We start from the raw sequence: 20,406 nt of genomic DNA, 5'->3' as shown, positions 1-20,406 counted from the left end.
AGTTGGCTTCGGCGTCAGATAGTTGAGACGTAGACCTAAATGTATGGCATGGAAGAAACCTGAAAGGACGTTGCCAGCGCATTCGGTTATCCTCATAGCCTCGGTACCGCGAAGTTTATACAGGGGCAAAAGTTTTTTTTTTATGCCACACGGAGGGGGGGGTTTAAGGCATGCGAACGATTGAAAGAGCCGCAGCTAACGTATGCAGTCCCTAAATTAGGTAGGTGTTTTATTAGCAGCAATGCAATGAAATCAACTAGAGAGGTACATTTCCTGAAGAAAATGTGAGTGGTGCTTGCCGTGGCAAAACTCGTGCCCCAATATTACAATGTTTCCTTCAGTTCGGTTAATTGCCCCCTGCTGGGGCAATTTACCGCCCACCCCCTAGAAAAGCCATTGCACCCCATTCCCGAATAAGCCGCATGGTTTGACACCTCATTCATGGGTCTACGACAAACGTGGTTAATTGCCCCCTGCTGGGGCAATTATCCGCCCACCCCTCAGAAAAGTCATTGCACCCCATTCCCGAATAAGCCGCATGGTTTGAAACCTCATTCATGGGTCTACAACAAACGGTGCGGGACTCATTCAAATTTGGTCTCAATGTTAAGTCTATGGGCGGATAATTGCCCCTTGCTGGGGCAATTAACCGCCCACCCCTCAGAAAAGTCATAGCACCCCATTCCTGAATAAGCCGCACGGTTTGACACCTCATTCATGGGTCTACGACAAACTAATTATTTGCCAAAATCCCCATTATAAGTCAATGGGGCAAATTTGAGGACCTCTCTTGCCCCGGGGGTAAAACATATACCCTTGTGCGGGGTATCTTCTGACACAGGTTGCAAACCTCTTCAAATGTGGTAAATTTCATGTTTCTAAAAAATTCCCTCTCTGCGCTACAATCCGTCAAAGTTGGCCTCAATGTTAAGTCTATGGGATTTTTGGGCCAGTTAATTGCCCCCTGCAGGGGCAATTAACCGCCAACCCCTTAGAAAAGACATAGCACCCCATTCCCGAATAGGCCACACGATTTGACACCTCACTCATGGGTCTACGACAAACGGTGCGGGACAAGTTCCGTGCCGAACTTTTGTACGGAAGAATAATAATAAGCCTGTGAGATAATAGAAGTGATGCTTTGCAAGCACCACTAATAACGTCAGTCTTATTCGAAGTAGTGTGATTAATTTCTATTTTAAAAAGACCAGTAACACAGTGGCATGAAAATGTTATAGTATGTAGAGAGTCATCTTTTGCGAGATAACGTGACGTATAGGGTTTGGATGAATGAAAAGGGTTCAGATTCCGTAACCAAATTCTGAATTGGGTGCATCCGTAAACTATACAAATAAATATATGCAGCAATGCTTTTATTTATATCAGAAAGGTTTATATCTTACCTATAGCCATTAATGACATTGACCCCCTGTTCACTTGTATTCTGCTTTGCAAATGTGAGCTCTACATGAGGGTCGACACCTTTTATAGAAAAATATATCAGCCTTTATATCATTTTTTTTCTCCCATTTGCCATTAATAAGAATGGCTTTAGGGATGAGTTTTGACAGCCAGGCGGCAACCTTATTTACATCCCTATTAGAATTTGCATGACTGCCCACATGGATAGAATATTTTCTTAATTTATGTTATAGTTCCTTCTAAAGCAAAAACATAGATTTTACCAGAAATATAAATATGAATGTATGTGAAAACTGTTCCATTTTTGGTCTTACAGGCCCATTTAGTTTCAACTACTTAGTCTCAAAAATGTGAAGAAAATTTCCAGTGGAGCTGCTGTGTCTAAAGACTTCTGGGAATTGTGACAGCTGTGTAATTTTAACTTACATGTATGACAAAAAAAATAATAAAAATATAAAAAAAATGTTAAAATAGAATCACTGGGTTTGCTTCCCAGGCTGGTGCTGCTGCAGGTGGGGGGGGGGGGGGGGGGGGGTAGTAAGAGCACCACACAGACATTAATGATCTTCCCATGATTGGCAGCTAGGCTTGGGTTAGCCCATGTGCAATATAATAAAATATCCCGATTTTACTCTACCGGCAATCAGCACTAGAAATAGTGGAAAACAGTAAGAAAAGTGCTGTCTTGGTGCTTAGTTTTTTTCCCAGGGCCATTGCATTTTTTTGTAGTAGGAGCTCTGGTCTGGTGGAAAAAATAGCGATTTATTTCACTGAGGGGTGACTAACATTTTGGCACCATCGCCTGTGAAATGGGGTTTACATATCTTTTATGGAGTGGGGTGCCCAGTAACTTGTTGGTATGCCTTTGCAAGATGCATCAGTTATGCATGTAGTTTTGATATGAGATGGACAGCATTCATAGGTCATTTCACTAAGGCTGTAACTAGCGTTGGCATGTTTTTATAAAATAGAATATTATTTGTGGTATATTTCAGAACTGTAGTTTTATCAATGTGTGTATGCATCTATCTAAACATTTATTTTTATTTGACATTTATTTAGACATTTGCTCACATCCTCTGCTTGTTTGAAAATGACAAATCTGTTGGGAGACCGCACCTGTATGGAAAGTCTGAGAAAGGACATTACAGACTTGCAGGGTACCCTTATTGATGTGTTCTCAAGGGTTGGTGCTGTGCGATATCCCTCATGGAAATTCCCAGATAAAATGTCCTGTGATCTGGATCTGGTAGACCTTATGGAGCGCTATGACTATGTGGAGAGTGACTCAGAGTATACTCAGCTCTCACATGTGGTGTTACTGGAGCTCATCATTGACAGGTAGGAGAATCTCATTCTAAGATTAAAAAAAAAAAAAAAAGTTCTCCTTGTGGTGAAGTATACACTCAAAAGTAAAATGGGTAATGGTGCAGCAATTCATATGTAATGCACACATACTTAAAGTATTGCTGAAAGAAAAGTTTCAATACAACAAAGCCTCTGCAGCAAGATATTTATATACTTTCTTTCCTTTCTTTCTACTGCAACAGCTAGGCTGCTCATGCATGCGCTCATCCTATCCCGACTTGACTACTGTAACCTGCTACTAACCGGCCTCCCTAACTCCCATCTTTCCCCCCTACAGTCTATATTAAACACTGCTGCCAGAATTCTCCTCCTCTCATCCAGGAGAGTTCAGGCCCTTCCCCTGCTAAAGTCCTTATCGTGGCTTCCTATTAAACAAAGAATATTTTACAAACTCCTTCTCTTAACCTTCAAAGCCCTCCATTCCTCTGCTCCTCACTACATCTCTTCCCTTGTGTCTCCGTACGTTCCTGGCCGACTCCTTCGTTCCTCGCAGAGCAACCGCTTGGTTGCACCTCCCACTACCACTGCTGTTTCCCGCCTTAAACCTTTCTGCCTTGCTGCCCCTTACATTTGGAATGCCCTCCCTGATTTCCTCCGGAGAGAATCCTCCCCCAGTCTTTTTAAAACTAAACTTAAAGACTACCTTTTGGAGCACTCACCCAGCACCTGATCTGGGAACTGGCACTTATATTGTAATGTCACCCACTGTGACCTACAGCACTTACATTTGCCCATTTGTGTCTGTTAGTTACCCCTCCCATATAGATTGTAAGCTCTACGGGGCAGGGACCTCCTTCATCTTGTGTTTCTGACTCTTAGTGCAACTGTACCTTGTACATAAGTAGCGCTTTATAAATAAAGATATACATACACACATACTTATTTCTTTTAAAATGTAATGCTGCAGAAAGCAATGACTAATGATAGTTGCTGATTGCTAGGGAAAGGAATAGTTAAGCAATGCATGTTCAGTCATGTGAGTCTTGTTGCAGCCATTTGCTTTAAGCCTAGGTCTGGTATCAAGCAGTAACAATGCAGAGGCTGTCTCTCCTGCTGACCCTAAGATGGCATTTTGTAGGAATTAATCCAACCCAAACCCCACTGTACATTTTCAAATCTGAGTTAGAAACCCTCTACAAAAAAATACATGACCAAAATAAATATTGGTAATCTTCAGTCAAAACTAGTGAATAGAGAAATCACCTGTTTTTTAAATAGACTATATTGAGCTATTGTGAGCGACTTGGGAAGTGGTTAGGAGCAATGAGAGGAGGAAAGCATGACCTAAAATTTCACAAAATAAATTTTGGGAGGTATGCATAAGTGTGTATCATATTTCTTACAACCTTTTTGGTATTGCTTGATACTTACTTACCACAAGTTTTTGTTGTTGTTATTATTTATAGTTATGTAAATCTGTTTCACTTTACATCTACAGGCTTCTGCTCCTCCTTCAAAGCTTCACTACATACATGGAGTTAATAATTAGTGAAGGAGGTCTCCCACCATCTCGGGCTGTTGGACCATCGATGTCTGTTGGTCTTGCTGTTCGAAAGTACTGGAGCAATATGTTAAAACTGGGAACAGAATACCGACAGACGGTAAAATATTACAGACCTAGTTAATTTATAAGAATACATTACAAAGTAATGTACAAAGTTCCTTATGATTTTCTGTATGTGTATAATGCCGTGATGATCCTGACAGACACCCATGTACTATGGGCATCGGCCAGTCATCAGGGATGACTGAAAATGTAATGTATTCTATGCTGACAAATATGCTGTATCAGCACATCAGCAGACGAGGAACAAAAGAGATAGCACAACTATCTTCAACTATCTTCATTCTGGCTGTTCTAATTGTGCAGGCTTTTAGCACATGGGCAGAACCATTAAAAGGCAGTTGTACACTATATGGCCCCTTGTGAAGTGTTTGTCTGCTCAGCCCGTGGGATGATCAATTGGATACTGTGCAGGATCAACCATGTATGGCCCCCTTAAGGATGGAGGTCATGATATGTAGTTAATTTTATAAAATGGGTCAAACAAAAAATGTTTAATATTTAGTAAAGGATCCAGTTTACATGCAGTATTTGGAGCATACACTGGCATTTTGTCATGGTCCCCTCGATAATGTAAATGGCATGCACAATTCCCCTTTTTTGAGAATATGTGCTTTTGAGCTTTCACATGTTTACATTTTTTTTATTTTTTTTTTAAATATACAGAAGTCATCTGTTGACACAAGTGTGAGAAAAACTGATACTGAGCTTAACATAATGTGCTCTTCCAGACCCCAGTCGGGCTTCTCATCCTCTGAACATGGAAGCCAGTCATGTATTGCACACAATACTCGTACAGTGAGTTCACAGACTGTAGAATCTTCTCTGGTGCCTTGTGATTCTTGTGCCATCGCTCAGAGGAGCTTATATGAAGTCAGTAATGCTATTATCAATGTATGCACTGGGCAGAACCTACCATGCTCCCTCTCCAAGATAAGAGACATGCTGCCTTTAGGAAGAATTTTGTCTCCTACTGAGATGCGTTACTGGGCAAGTGAGGAGAGCAAAGACTTGGCACGTATTGGTAAATACCTGTCTGAGCTTAAGCAGGAAATTTGTCCTCTAAAGGATCAACTGGAAGCTGGAAAGGCAGATAATGAGAAACTGCAGAAAAGTATAGAAAATTGCAAAAATCAGCTTCAGGAGCAAAAAGAAGAGCAGCGGAGGCAGGCAAAACAATATGAGAGAAAACTGCAAGAAAAAAGACAGCAAAATCAAGAAGTGGTGGACAAGCTGGAGAGAGATAAGCAAGAGCTGAAAAAAGGCATGTGTTTAATGACCAATAGATAATAATACATCATGGGTAATCTCATGTGCTATGGGTGCTAAAGAAGGTTTGTGCATTTGATTTAGGGTCCCTAGCCCTGGAGGAGAGAATTTCATGCTTGAAAGAGGAGCTGAAAGATCAACACATCACCATCAGGGATCTGGGTGAGTTATTTTTAAAAATAATAGTAAAGGAAAAAGCAAGAGGTGAGTGACAGCCTCTTTCATTACCTTTGTAAAACCTGTAGCAGTTAATTTAGATGTAAGTCCCTGTGAGTACTGTTTATAAATAAGTGCTGTAATCACCATATATTTTTTTTACAGAAACAATATTTTAAATTAGTCAGCAAGTTGATGCAGTGTTTAGCATTTGTGCCTTGCAGCAATGGGGTCCTAGGTTTGATTTCAGCTCAGTGCTGAATCTGCAAGAAATCTGTATGTTATCCCTATGTCTGAGTGAGTTTCCTCTGGTTATTGCAGTTTCCTCTTAAAAAAAAAAAAAAAAAACATTTAGGTAGGTTAACTTGCTTCTGATAAAACTGACCAAAGTGTGTGTTACTATGATAGGGATTTAGATTGCAAACTGAACAGGGACAGGGGCTTATGTGAATGAGGTATAATCATTAGAACAATAATATATTATGCAATTGAGGTGCATTTATCTAGTTGATGGAAGTCCTGCAGTGACATCATTAATTCGTATTTCCTCACCAATCAGTAAGTGTTGCTAGTAAGCAACTCTCTGCAGCAAAACATGTACAGACCGTCACCCATCTAATAACATAAGGCTACAGTACAGGGCATCTGTGGAAATTTTTTTATGTCTGAAATGAGTTCTGCTTAGGGGTGATGGTACACGGGGCAACTAATCATCCATGAGAGAGAAGATTTCCAGCAGGCAACTAAGCGCCCCATGTGCCATCACCCTGAGTCAGTTAAGAAAGTTTTGACTACAATTTCCACATGTCCTGCAGTGTTGCCTTACATGTTTGTGTGGATGAATGCCATGTTAAAACTTTGCATGTTTTTTCTTATTTATCTTGTGACTTTACAAAATAAACAAATGTGGGGCAACCATAGTTATTAACAATATACATTTTTTAAAAATCAGAAGAGACTTGCTAAGTATATAATCTTTGATCTTTGTAGTAAGGGGCTGCTTTGAGATCTGATTGGTCTTTCTGGTCAAATGGGTAATTTAGGATTACTTAAAACAATTATTTATAACCAGGTTAATGGAAAATCTCTATGGCTATCTTGTTGGCTGTGCTTGAGTTATACAAAAGGGAAGTATCAGACAATGAATCTGACAGCATCTTTACCAAAGCATGCAACTTGCTTTCAATCTTTGTTCTAATTTCTAAAAGGAAGTCTGTGCTATCTGCAACATTCATGGCATAATCTGTCAGCAGTTAGAGGCAGCAATTTAGGTCTGTTCCAGTTGGTGGAAAAAATAGTCCTGTTTAGTTAATATTCAGAGCAAGGAATAAAAACAAATATGGTCCTTTTTTTCAGTGTTCATAGAGGCAATTATGACGACTGCATGTACATGAACTTGCAAGGATGTGTAAATCTGTCAAGCCTCTGGGTTATTACCCAGAGAACACTTTTGTATTTCCAGCTCCTATGAAGTTGTTGCAGTTGCTGCCATAGTCTTCTGTTTCTGACCACAGCCTTTCTTATTACTTTCTTACCCCTCCTGGTATGTTAGAATTTGCTCAAAAAGGGGATGTGCAAATTCAGACATATCAAACATGGAATTCTCCATTTTATATTTAGCAGGGGCAACCAAAAGGTGTCACTCCTGTCCTGGAGAGGAAATGTGTAAAGTGGTCCTTGTATTTGCAGTTTTAGCTAGGTTTTTAAATGTAGGGTGTTGAAAGAGTTGTTCTGTGAGTTGTTGTGTGTGAATTTGAACCCTAGTAATAATTGTGTATATTTATTTTTATAGTGTTGACATATTTTTTTACAAATATTATTCATCATTTGTACCAGTCCCTACCATTGTAAACCCTTAAAATAAATGAATGTAAGAAAAGTGCAGAAGCAACATGGAACTCTGCTTAGGAAAGACCAGAGAAAAGTCATCTGATCTTTATCTGGAAAAAAATAAATTAATGGAAAGTTCAAAAGTGCTTAGAACATTACGTCATTTTATTTCAAGGCTTTAAATTTCCTTAAGGGTAATGCTACACAATGCTGACTATCAGTCTGCAGATAAAAGTAGTTTAGGAATCTGCCCCTCCACTCTCATCAGCCTTGCCATGTGTCTGAGCCACTGCTATGTCCCAGGTGAACACAGGGCTTGTTTCGGTGTCAAAACACACAAGTATGCATTTCAGTGCAAAAATCCACCCTGTGCACCTTCACCCAAGCCAATGCAGTAGCTCCATGTGTGGAAACATGACAAGGCTTATGCAAGCGGAAGGACTGATTCTCAGGCTGCATTTATTTGCGGGCAAGAATTAGCCCTGTGTGGCCGTATCCTAAAAATGCTTGTGTGTTTTCTAAGTGTGGGTAGAAACCAGAGCCCCAGATAATAGTGGCAGATTTACATAAGGACAATTATGGTAGTAACCTTAATTCCAAGGCAGTGGGGAGGATTGGGGGGAGCCAATGCCAAGGGAATAAGAAATCTGATCCTGGTGAAAAAAATTTATGCAGACATGGGACATATTTCTTATGCATGGGAAGGGACAAAATTCTTGCATAGTCCCCAGGTCAGAATCAAACTCAGGGCTCTACTACTACTAGGCAGAAAGGCTTACCACCAAGCCACTATGTATAAATGAGTTGTTAATGAGGATATGTGGATCGGGAGGAGGGTTTTTAAAATTATCTCCCCTTAACCAGAGAGAGCACGAAAAGAGCTTGTTGATGAGATGTGTGGTATGGTGAATAAGGCAGAAGTGTCAATGCTTGTGCAGAAAATGAGTGATCTAAAAAGTGACCTGAAGTCTACCCTAAACAAGCTGCAAGACTCAGAGGAGGCCATGTCCAAAGAGAGAGCACGAAGCGAGAGTTTACAGAACCACAAAGAGGTATGAGCTTGTCTAGATATATCACTTTTCCCAACAGCATACTTTTTTTAAGACATTAAGGGGACGATTCTCTAAAGGTCGATAAAACGAGCGATATTTATAGCATGCGTTAAAAATGTTATCGCTTCTTATTATTTGCACCGTAACACATTATTCACTAAAAGGACAGGCGTCATAATTAAGACGCAATGTTCTTTGAGCTATTTAACTCGCGATGAGCGATTTTCTTGCGTTATTTCCCACCGCATGTGTTATTTCCTGACGTGATATATTTCGCTGAGTGCAATATTTAGCGCACAATATTATGCACATAACCATTGCTTTCTGAAAACTACTGTTGTGAAAATCACCATTTACCTGGAAACTGGAGGATGCATCACTCTAGGGCCAACACATACTTTAAAAAATACGACTGCAAACTCCATGTTGTGCTGCCAAAAGCTCAGGAACCGCAATTTTCTTTAAGTACTGCCTGCCCCAAGTAGGTGTTAATATTTGAACAGATTAATGCGATATTTATTTATAACACTTCATATGCTTTTGTGAATCATGCGTTGGTACTATTTCTATTTGCTAACTAACACAATGCGTTAGAAATGATGCTTAGCACTGATGCGTTTTTTTGCGCATGCGATATGCGGAATAACGCATGCGAAATGACTTTGATGAATCGGTACTTATTTATCGCATGCTTTTTAACGCAAAGAAGCATGCGATAAGCGTTATCGACCTTTAGTGAATCAGCCCCTAAGACACTAATAAAAGCTATAATGTTGCTGTAATATTATTATTTTTTACATATCCCCAGCACATTTTTACCACACTTACATACATGTTAACATATGTGTTACCTTAGTAGAACTTCAGAAGATCCAACAGTTAATCATAAAGGGGTGAATGGTTACCTACCATTTTGGATACAGGCTGATGGGGACATATTTTTTTTTTTATCTTTAACCATTTAATGAACTACAAGGCTTGCTGACAATTTTTTCTCAATAAGGGACCTTGGCACAAAAGGAATGAAGACCTTTGGTTTAGAGGTACTGTATATAACAGTATTAAGTCCAATAGTGTTAGTTGAACTGAATGGGAGTACTAGTATTGCTTAGTTTAGGAAGGTCTAAATGGCCATATTTTAGGAGGGAGTGATTATATATGAGTCAGGGGTAGGGCCAGAATATACTTGCAAAAGACATTGTGCAACATTAAAAATAGCTATTTAGATATTCACCAAATATCTGCACACCCCCCTGTGAGTATTGTGTTTGGGCATAGTTGTCTTCTGCTGTAAGTGTTCTGTAAATAAGCACTGTATATTTCAAATAGATGAGCCGCAGCTCTGCTAAGCAACATGACACAATCCCTTCATGTTGAGCAATGGTATTTGGTGTTGGGGAAAACTTTGCCACCTGCCTAGTCTTCTTGTGGGAATAACATTTAAAGATGCACTCAATCCATCATTTTTTTATTTGAACAAATACCAAAAAAATCATAGTTCTCAGACAGGAAAATAATTGCCTAAACACACAGAAGGTAGATGTTATATAAGTGTCACTCTGTTCCTTAAGTTCCAGTACAGTTTCTCTGTACATCTCAACCCCATCTCTTGTTTTGTTGAAGCAGCTTTTCAATGAAGACATTGTGACATAACCTGTCACTTGATAGGCAAGGGCAAGGATTCAAGGAAATTATCTCAAAATCAAATGCTATGTTTAATTAAATTTTAAACCGTTTATTGCTACCAAAAGAAAAGATGCTGTGTCAGTCTTCATGCAAATGAGTGTGAAGTACTGAACAGTGACATGTACTTTCTATACCTCAAAATATTTTGTCTCATGGTAACCCATCGTGGTAATACTCAGTAGTAAACAACTTATGTCCTGGCTGTTGTGGTTATATAATGCATGTCTTTGGACACATTGTTATGCTTTACAATTCACAGTCTTAAGGTGGCCATACACGAGCAGATCCGCTCGCTTGGCGATGTCGCCAAGCAAGCGGATCTTCCCCCGATATCCCCACCTACGGGTGGGCGATATTGGGGACCATTTAGGTAAAAAAAATAATAATCCGATTGTTTGGCCCTGGGGCCAAACGATCAGATTATGTGGGCGGCAATGGGGCAGTCGGATCGGGGACCGCATCAACGAGCCGATGCGGTCCCCGATCCGACCGGATTTTCTAACCTGGCCGATCGAGATCTGGCCAATTTCAGGCCAGATATCGGTCGGCCAGGCCGCTCTGCTCTCCCCATACACGGGCCGATTAGCTGCCGAATCGGTCCAAGGGACCGATATCGGCAGCTATAGTCGGCCCGTGTATGGCCACCTTTAGTGCCATTCTAGAAGTTGCTCTTACATAGTATTAATACTTTCTTTGCCTTTACACGTGTATGAATGTATATCTTTATACAGCGCTACTAATGTACTCAGCACTGTACAGTAGAACAATAAATTAATACAACAAACATGGGGTAATTACAATAATAGAAAAATACAAAGTATGATAATAAATACAAGGTATGGTGCCAATAAGTTAAGAATCAAAGAGGATAGAGGTCCCTGCCCTGTAGAGCTTACAATATAAATGGGAGGGTAACTTACAGACACAAATAGGAGGATAATAGTGCTGCAGGTTACAGTGGGTGACACTACAATATAAGTTCTAGTTCTCATCAGGTGCTGTGTGAGTGATCCAAGAGGTAGTTTTTGAGTTTAGTTCTGAAAAGATTGAGGGAGGATTCTCTCCAGAGGGAATCAGGGATGGCATTCCAAATATAAGGAGCAGCTAGGCAGAAACAGCAGTAGTAGTGGGGGTGCAACCAAGTGGTTGCTAGGAGAGAAGTGGAGGAGTCGGCCAAGAATGTATAGAGACACAAGAGTAGAGATGTAGTGAGGTGTAGAGGAATGAAGGGTTTGAACGTTAAGACAAGGAGTTTATTCTTGTTTTTATGGGAAGCCATAATAAGATCTTTAGAAGTGGAAGGGCCTGGACTCTCCATGATGAGAGGAGGAGAATTCTGGCAGCCGTATTTAAGAAAGACTGTAGGGGGAGAATATGGGAGTTTTGGTGATGCTACACCATCTACAGAGAGAAATTATGCATTTTTTTAGCAGGAAAAACACAGAATTGGAGCAAGAGAAAAAACTAGTAGAGGTGTTGCCCTACCTGTTTGCAATGCTTATTTTCAAGCTTTTCTTTTAAATAGGTTAATTAGTTGGTTCCAACACTCTAGAGATAAACTGAGCAACAGTCCACTTGTACACATTTACTACATTTATAATGGATTAAACAATCTTAAAGGCAAATGCCACCATTTGCTAAACAATATGCAGGAAAATTGATTTTCTACCTGTCTGACTGGGTTTCCTAATATAGAAATCCAGACAGGACTGTAAAGTGAATAATGCAGCGTTCTGCCAATTGCCAATTGCTGTGTCATAGCCCTGCCACCTGGTGTCACTAAGCTGCCCACAAACATCGCCAATCCTGCCCCTGATGTCACCAACCCTGCCTCTGATGTCGCCTGCCACTCCCCCTGCCCAGACTTAACATAAATTAAAAGGTGGCAACCTTAGTATCAATGGATATTTCTTTCTGAAGAAATGGTGTGAAATGATGTGTGCAGGATTGCTAACCAGATCTTAGGATATAATGTTCCTGATTATGTCCTTTTGTTCCATGAGACAGACTGTCAGTCCTTCTTTTCACATAGCACTAACCCACAATTTAACACTGCAAAGTTGATCCCCTCAAGGAGGAAAACATCTACCTTACCTATAATGAAGGGCTGGTTTTCTAAAATAGAAGAATTATATCCAGAATCTCTGCAGTTCAGTTAGTAAAATGTAATCAAGCTTGGCTCAGACAGATTTTGTTGAAATTTTAAATGTTTAATAACTTAATTTGGGTTCCATTCTGGAACCCCTTTTGCACGCTGCTGAATGTTTGTGACTTCAAAGTCCATTGAAGAGTCTGTAGAAATAATTGTGTTAGAGACTTTTGACGTAGCCTTCATTTGTTTAAAACAGTAGTTTTACCGCTGCCAAATTAAAATTCTGTCTTTCAATTTCAACATAATTCTGAAAGTTTAGAAAAATCTGGGGAAAGGGCAAAAAAATTTTTTTTCTACAAATTGTAGAAAATCTTTTTTTTACAAATCTTATCATACCTTCTGTTATTTTTGACATTGATCATTACATTTTGGATTTATGTGCTACATGACTAACTTGCATATTTTTGTATTTCACACAGTCCCTCCATATGAAGCAGAGATCTCTCCTACAGCAGCTGGACAGACTGGCACAGGAAAATGAAGATCTGCAGGGTACTGTGGGTGAGGCTGAAGAGGAGAAAGCAAAATTAGTTGACCAGATTGCAGATATAGAGAGAGAGAGAAAAGTCTTAAGAAGTCAGCTGCAAGAACAGCAAGTACGTTACTTCCTAAGCTTAAATCTAACATCCATCCTCTTGAAGGACAGGGATATTCAAATCTTTGTCTTTTTTCCTTGCCATTGTTGCTAATAAAGAGATGATATATTGTATAACATTTCTAGGTAACAGGGAACTGTGGGAACCTGGAAGCTACTTTATGGTTTTTAAGCTTATGTTGATGCAAGAACCTTTCATTAATAGGGTTTTATGTGCAGCTGACTGCGGGGATATTCGCAACTGCACCTTTGGTCCTAAATAACCCAACATGTTGAATTTAAAGATGTAACTACACTGGCTTGCAACACTCCCTAAGCTTAGATTTCCTGTTACTAACAGAGAACACTGTGCATGTGTATTACCCCAGGCATTAAGGCTATGACTGTTAGACTCTTTGGGTTTATAACATGTGTACATACATTAACTTCTGCTGTTCTGCATAATATAAAGCTACTCTGCTATAAGACTTTTGTTGAATTCAGTAGCATATTTACTTTGGTGGTTCAAAAAAACAGAGTTCCTATTCAGCTAGTGAAAATCTTTTAAATAAATGCTGACATTTATTGGTTTGAGATATTCATTAGCTTGTCTCAAATAGAAGTAGAATGTGCATTTTTGTATAGAAAAATGAAGCTGCAGGCAACCAATGTTAAAACCTACCAGTTTTTATTTTTATATTGGGACCAAGCATAACGGGCAGTTGGTTAGGGTAAGATTCGGTGCTAGGTAAAAAAAACTTTTTTCTTTTTCAGTGTTCAGTATCAGCAGTTACTTTTTAAAGGAAAGCTAAACTTATTAATATTTTGCTGTTAGACCTGTGGGGAGCTGCAGTTTGGTAGGAGGCTGGGGGTCCTACAGATAAAAATCAATGGGGTGGGGTAGTTATCCCTGAAACCAGAGTTGATAATCCTGTGTCTGTCCACTTTCTTAAATATATACCTTCTGCTTGTCTTCTTCTGTCATTCCTCTTCAGGAGATAGTGAAGGTGTTGCAGCAGGAAAAGCAGATCCTTGAGGAGTCAGCCTCGAGTTTGGACAGGCAGTTGGTTGAGCTGAAACAATCTCTTCAAGAGCAAAGGGAAAGAGAGAAATTGTTAGCATTGTATCCAGAGCTGCAACCACCTCCTGAGTTTGAAGGTAATTACTGTTTCGGCAAATGCTTTAAAAAAAATATGTAAGGATATAATTTACTGCAAATATTCTTTGTCTGACACATGCACACATATCGGAGAAAATCACATAGGTTCTTCCACGTTTGCCTTAATCTGAGGGCAAGTTGTGAAACATTCTTTATAGCGTAATTTAATTATTTGGGTTAGAATAAAATAAGTGACTGTATTTCATTATTTTCCTCTGGCTTCTTCCTGAAGTGCAGTCAGGGTCTGTTTTGAATCTCCGAATAACTTGCACATACCTACATACAACAATAATGTTGAGTCAGGATCATGTCATCACCAATCAAAAGGAGTCCCCGCCCTATATAGTCCGCTGCTCAGTGCCTGTCAAAATCTACCATGTTTGCCTCTACTATGGTTTTCTCTAAAGACTTTAACAGAGAAGCACAATCTATTTACAATAGCTTATAATAGTGTTATACTGGAGGCCCCGAAAGTCCAGTACATAGTCTTGATCATCACAAACCCAGTAAATATGACTGATGCTGGAAATGTAACTGTATTAATAAAAATATGTTCCTGAGTTGCGTGATACAATGCAAAACTGTATCAAGGTTTCACTTCACACATAATTTGTTCATATACTCTGTATTGTATAAGGAAATCCTCCCTATGTATGTAATGCAGTGCAGTACTAATTCATTGGGGTTAAATCTGTTCATCGTTTATGTGTGACACTGTTTATGCTCTACAGGCACTGGAGATGTAACACAGGATATGGAAAAGCAACTGCAGGCCAACAACCTTCGAATTACTATTTTAGAAGAAGAGAACTCTAGACTGAGGGCTACTTTATGCAAACTAAGGGAAAAAAGCCATCAGGAACCATTAAGGGTGAGGCAAATGTTTGGAGAAGTTCAGACTATCAGTAGGGAAAGTGGGTACCGATGCACTAGGATCTTAATAAATTAGAGTGGAGTACTAGTAAGTATTTATTTGTAATAATGGCCAGAAACTGAGGTAAAAAGAATGAATAAAAATGCTGGTATTGCTGGTATCAGTCAGACCTAATTTTTTTTCACAAAAGGTTCCCTTGACCTATTTGCCCACTATTACATAATCATGGAACAGTAGCAGTACATTCTTTCCTATAATATTGTACAAAATGTCATATTCTCAATTACTTAGTTATTGGGGGGTGGGAGTCTTGTTTGAAAGATTTAACATTTTTGAGCAGTGATAAGAATAATGAAGTAGGAGAAAGGAAGCTACTGAGCTTCCCCACAGGGCATGTTTACCAATATCATTTACCTAGAAGTTGGGATTTACAAGTATAAGAATGCTCAGAAGAGGAAGGGCCCTCAAAATATTTAAAAAAAAAAAATAATTGTAACAATTGTAATGTTAAATAAAATATTATTAAACTATTTATTTAAAATGCGAATGCATTCTGGCATAAAACAGATGGTATAGTTTCAGTTCCACTAAGCTATTTTTTTCTACTGCTGTCACCTTTTTCAGCAGTACATTCCTTCTGTGTCTTAAACAGGGGTTATTTAAGGGCAAAACCAAGTTTTTTTTTCAAGATTTACAGTATATTATTTTGTTTGTGCTATGTGAATGTGAGCCCATACAGAAGGATGAATCTTAAATGATTGTTGCCCACATTTTCATTGAGAAGGGTTCACATTAAGATAACTCTCCTAACCCTCATGTGTTAGACTGCCATTTAGTTGCCTTAATTGCTTAACAATCATCAGAGTCCCAGTATATCATGTTAAATAAAATGTCTTTGAAATGACAGGACTGGATTGTGAGGCTTTGTCTTAATTGATGATTCGATTTGAACCAAATACTGGAATCTTTTTGGACTATATTTCCTTTGGCTGCAAAGGCCCTGAACAGTGTGTCTTTGTTTTTGTAGCTAGTTCCTCAAACGCAGCTTTGGAGTATACCACATGTCACTGAGTCAGCAGGCCTGGAGCCCCGGCACGAAGTGAGCAAAAAGTAAGTGCTGGCATCTGCTTGTCAAGAGCTTGTGAAATAAGTAAGACCCCTCTCTATTGCCCTCTCTATTGCAGTTCCTGAATAGGATTTTCAGTCCAGCTTAAGTCAACATTATGTGTGTAGTTTTATGAAGGTCTGCAACTTTGGCTCTTGGTTCTGGTGCTAGCATTACCTAAAATAATTACCCTTTACTTAGCTTTAATTAATTTAATGCTGCTTAAGAACTGTCAAACTTTCATCTTTACACTTTTGAAATATTTCAACTGTTTTATTATCTGTTTAAGAGATAAAAAGGTATGCAATTTTGTATTATAGAGCGCGCCCACAGTTGAACTTAAGGGACACATCACAGTCTTCCTTAGGATCTGTACACGAGAGGAGAGTTTCCACAGGAGGGACACACCAGACGCTAAATGTTTTGACATTCCCTCCTGAGAATTCCCCAATATCTGCCATTGCACGTGCAAAACAAGTGAAGGGATGGAGACGGACTCCAAGCTCAGAGCGTAACTAATAAAAACTCTAGAGATATGTAGAAAACAGGTGTTTGCAATAGATCCTACATAATGGGAGTTGTTTATCTAAGAGAATGCAATGTGCAAACTGCAAGAATAGGCCGCAATCTGCTTTTGCACTTTGTACATTACATTCTGCTCTCTTCCCTATGTACTCTGTTAGTTGAGCACTATGGGACACAACCCTTGTGCCCCTGGTATACGTATGATCCTTAAAGTTATATTCTTTTAGTTTTGTTAATACCACGTTGATCAACCAACTGGTACATAGATTGCATGTTAAAAAATCCTAGGTAACCCCCTGTTTTGTAGCTGGTGCAATTATTCACCTTGGCACTTATTTTCACTATATGATACAGGATCATCTGATATTTTTGATATAGATGTAACAGGCAGACTACGCAGAGTGGATGACTGTGTTTCAATATATTGTGTTGTTCATCTGTTAAATAAATCTAGCTAAAAACCTATTTCTGCTGTTTTTGTGCCTTTACACACCAGTAACTGATGAAATTCCGTTACATTAGGATAACAAATGCATTTTTTTAAGTAAAACAAAAGCAATTGAGGAAGGATAATAGTTTTGTCATAATACGTGTTGTGTAAAGGGACAACTCAGATGATATAAGTCAACAGAAATAAATATGGAAAAGATTTTCAAGGGTGATCAGCAATAGGGTGAGTCCTTTTATGGAGTTTTAAGGTCCTACCTTTTGCCCATTTTAATTATATGCTGAAATGGCACAATTTAAAAAAAATGTTCCTCAAAGATAGGTCATTTAATAATACTTCAGGAATTATGGGAAGGCCATCCTTCATGGACTCCATTTTAATCAAATAATTGTATTTTTTAAAAACAATTTTCTTTTTTTCTGTAATAACAAAAGTGTACCTTGTGCTTAATCCTTACTAGTACTTACAAGTACTTACAATAACATTTTCCACTTACCATTGCACTCACAAACACTGAAGGACATGTAAAGCCTACATTTTTCTACCATGTATATAAGGTGGGCACATCTCCCCCACCCAAACGACATAATTTATACTACATATATCCCCTCTATTTGCCGCACCATCACATTTTCCTAAAACAAATTGCAACTGGTGACCATTTTTCCTCTGACATATTATCAGTGATGTTTGCATCTGCAAAGTGTGCTGTAAACTTCATGCAATCAAAAAATGTTTCTTCAGCGGAGTGCACAGCTAGAGCAAAGTTTCTGTGGAAACCAGCAATGTTATCTCTTTATTGGCTGGTAGACTGGAGGGTGTGTTTAGTACCCTAAACTGAGAAGAACTGAGCATGCTTAGTAGCCAACAGCCATAGTAAGGGAGGGGGTGAATGGGTTTAGGGGATGCTGCAGCCATACTATGAACCTCTTAACAACCCGGAGTGTTTTTGTTTTTTTAAATTTAAAGAAGCTGATCACTGATTATTTATTTTTTTTGGGGGGGGGGGGTTACATGTCCTTTAAAGGCGGTTCTTCCATTTTACATATATAATCACAATTTTGTGTTTTGACCTGGTGTGTAATTAGTACCATTTAATACAGTATTTTAACTATATTGAGTGTTTTATAAAGTCCCTGTGCATGACTTCTTATATTTTTCTAGGATTCAAAACATTTTTTCCTTACACCAGTGATGTCCAAAATGTTCCATGCTCTGGGTCAGTTACCTGTTTTTTCACATATTTGGGGGTTAGATTATTATGAAACAGGAATGTCATATAAAGAAGTTTGGGGAAATCAGGGACACGGGTGAAGGACTATATAACTTCAGAATTGCAGTATTTTGTGATTTATATTTATCTAATAAATGGTCAGTCATTATAGGTTTGTTTCACAAAACTAAATATTTAGAGGTTAGAAAACAAATAACTCAATAAATAGCCATACATTTGTAATGATAATGAAATCATGGGATGCAACTTCCTAATGTAATATAAGGGTAATATAGGATATTAATGGTCACCAAGAAGTTTTATTAAAGGAGAGGGAAAGGTAAAAACTAAGTAAGCTTTATAAGAAAGGTCTATGTAAATACAGCCTTATGCACTCACAGTAATGCTGCAGTCCTCTTTTTGTGTAAACATGATGTTCCAGTGTCTGACTTCCTTTCTCAGAAACAGCCATAATTCCTGGGGCCAGAGTCTGAGCAGTTCCCCCCTCCCACCAGAATGCTAAGAACTCCCTCCCCCCTCCCTTGGGATTGTGTGATCTCAGCTCTAACCCTAGAGACTGCAGGAAGGAGGCAACTTAAAATGGCAGCTGCTATCTTAAGCAAACTGAGAAAGCTTCTAAAGCTGTTTACTCGGGTATGATAATGGTTTCTGCAGAATAAATATATTGTTCTAGGAGGCACTTATGTGGCAAATCTATTGGCAGTAAAATGCCAAAATGACTTTCCTTCTCCTTTAAAGGACATGTAAAGCCTACATTTGCCTACAATGTATATCAGTTGGGCACATCTCCCCCACCCAAATAGCATCATTTGTACTGCATATATCCCCTCCGTTTGCCAGCACCATCACATTTTCCTAAAGCAAATAGCAGCTTTCGGCCGGTGGCCATTTTTCCTCTGATACATAATCCGTTACATTTAAATCTGCAAACAGCACACACAGACCCTTATTCAGCATATGGACCAGGAGCTCAGGAGAGGAGGTTGGGAGACAAAAATTGAAACAGACAGCTAGAGCTGAGTTTCTATGGGAACCAGCAATGCCATCTTTCACTGGCTGTTAGACTGGGGGGCGTGTTTAGTAATCTGATCTTAGAACAACTGAGCATGCCCACAAGCCAACAGCCAAAGCATATTCCTGAGGGAGGGGGCTGAGTGGGTTACAGGAGGTGAAGGAAGTGATTAAGGGGATGCTGCAGCCTTACTATTTACTTCTGGACAACCAGTGTGGCAGGTATTTAAATATTTCAAACAGGCTGTTCACTGATTAAATTTTTGTGTGCGGGGTTTACATGTCCTTTAATGTGTAAAATTATGAAAACTTGTGTCTGTGTTATGGACTGCACATACTTTCCCTACTACCGGTAGTTCTGTGTGACCATTAAATATACATTGTTCTACTATTTCAAGTACTCAGGACCAAAAAGCCCCCAGCCAGCTCAATAAATAGGGACTGTCTATGGCATCTTACAGCAGCTCCTCTGGCATTTGCCAGAACCCACAGATTGCCAGTCCAGGCTTGGCTGCCCATCTAATTTCTAGGGCCTCACCTTCTCACATTGTTCTGTAGTCACTTTTTCTGGCTATCTTTTAAACTACTGTGGTTTACTGGCCTAATAAAGATGAAAATTTGTTGCATTACCTGTGAGTTCTTTTGCTATATTTTGTGCACACTAAAATTGTTATGCACAGAAGTGGGTGGGTCCAGGGCTGTAGTTTGGGTTTGTGGCACCCTAGGCACTGGTCCAGAGGGCACCTTTGACAATCAGAGCATGCACAACAGAGTTGTTGTACTGCACATGCACCAATAACCCAGAGACTAGGTACCCACCCCAGCTATGTCAACAGATTTGACTGCTATCTCACTGGGTTTTTTTTCTTTAAGTATATTGTTTTTATTTTTAATAGGCACCCGAGGGCTTCCCTAGCCACAGGCCTTTGAGTGCCTATATATAAATACAGCCCTGGGTGGGTCAGAATAAGTACAAA

At 39.2% G+C, this 20,406-nt stretch overlaps 1 protein-coding gene across 3 annotated transcripts; it reads left to right on the top strand.

Annotated features, from left to right (window-relative positions):
* Nucleotides 1-17: 17 nt before the first annotated feature.
* Nucleotides 18-17,201, top strand: ccdc157 (coiled-coil domain containing 157). Of its 3 annotated transcripts, none has more exons than XM_031891637.1 (11): nucleotides 18-103; nucleotides 2,485-2,763; nucleotides 4,229-4,391; nucleotides 5,021-5,618; nucleotides 5,708-5,785; nucleotides 8,474-8,661; nucleotides 12,919-13,095; nucleotides 14,069-14,231; nucleotides 14,964-15,103; nucleotides 16,134-16,216; nucleotides 16,532-17,201. In XM_031891637.1, the coding sequence occupies exons 2-11, from the start codon at nucleotides 2,516-2,518 to the stop codon at nucleotides 16,728-16,730; spliced, it is 2,037 nt and encodes a 678-aa protein (XP_031747497.1). In that variant the 5' UTR covers nucleotides 18-103; nucleotides 2,485-2,515; the 3' UTR covers nucleotides 16,731-17,201. The 3 variants fall into 3 exon arrangements, with proteins under 3 accessions (XP_031747497.1, XP_031747494.1, XP_017945312.1); XM_031891634.1 differs by having other exon boundaries at nucleotides 56-220; XM_018089823.1 differs by lacking the exons at nucleotides 4,229-4,391; nucleotides 5,021-5,618; nucleotides 5,708-5,785; ... (4 more) ...; nucleotides 16,134-16,216; nucleotides 16,532-17,201 and having other exon boundaries at nucleotides 90-220; nucleotides 2,485-2,767.
* The last annotated feature ends 3,205 nt before the right edge of the window (nucleotides 17,202-20,406 follow it).

The sequence above is a fragment of the Xenopus tropicalis genome, chromosome 1 (genome assembly GCF_000004195.4).
Source record: "Xenopus tropicalis strain Nigerian chromosome 1, UCB_Xtro_10.0, whole genome shotgun sequence".
In the NCBI taxonomy this organism is placed as follows: domain Eukaryota; kingdom Metazoa; phylum Chordata; class Amphibia; order Anura; family Pipidae; genus Xenopus; species Xenopus tropicalis.
Note: the sequence above shows the minus strand (reverse complement) of the source record. Positions and strands in the feature narration are given on the sequence as shown.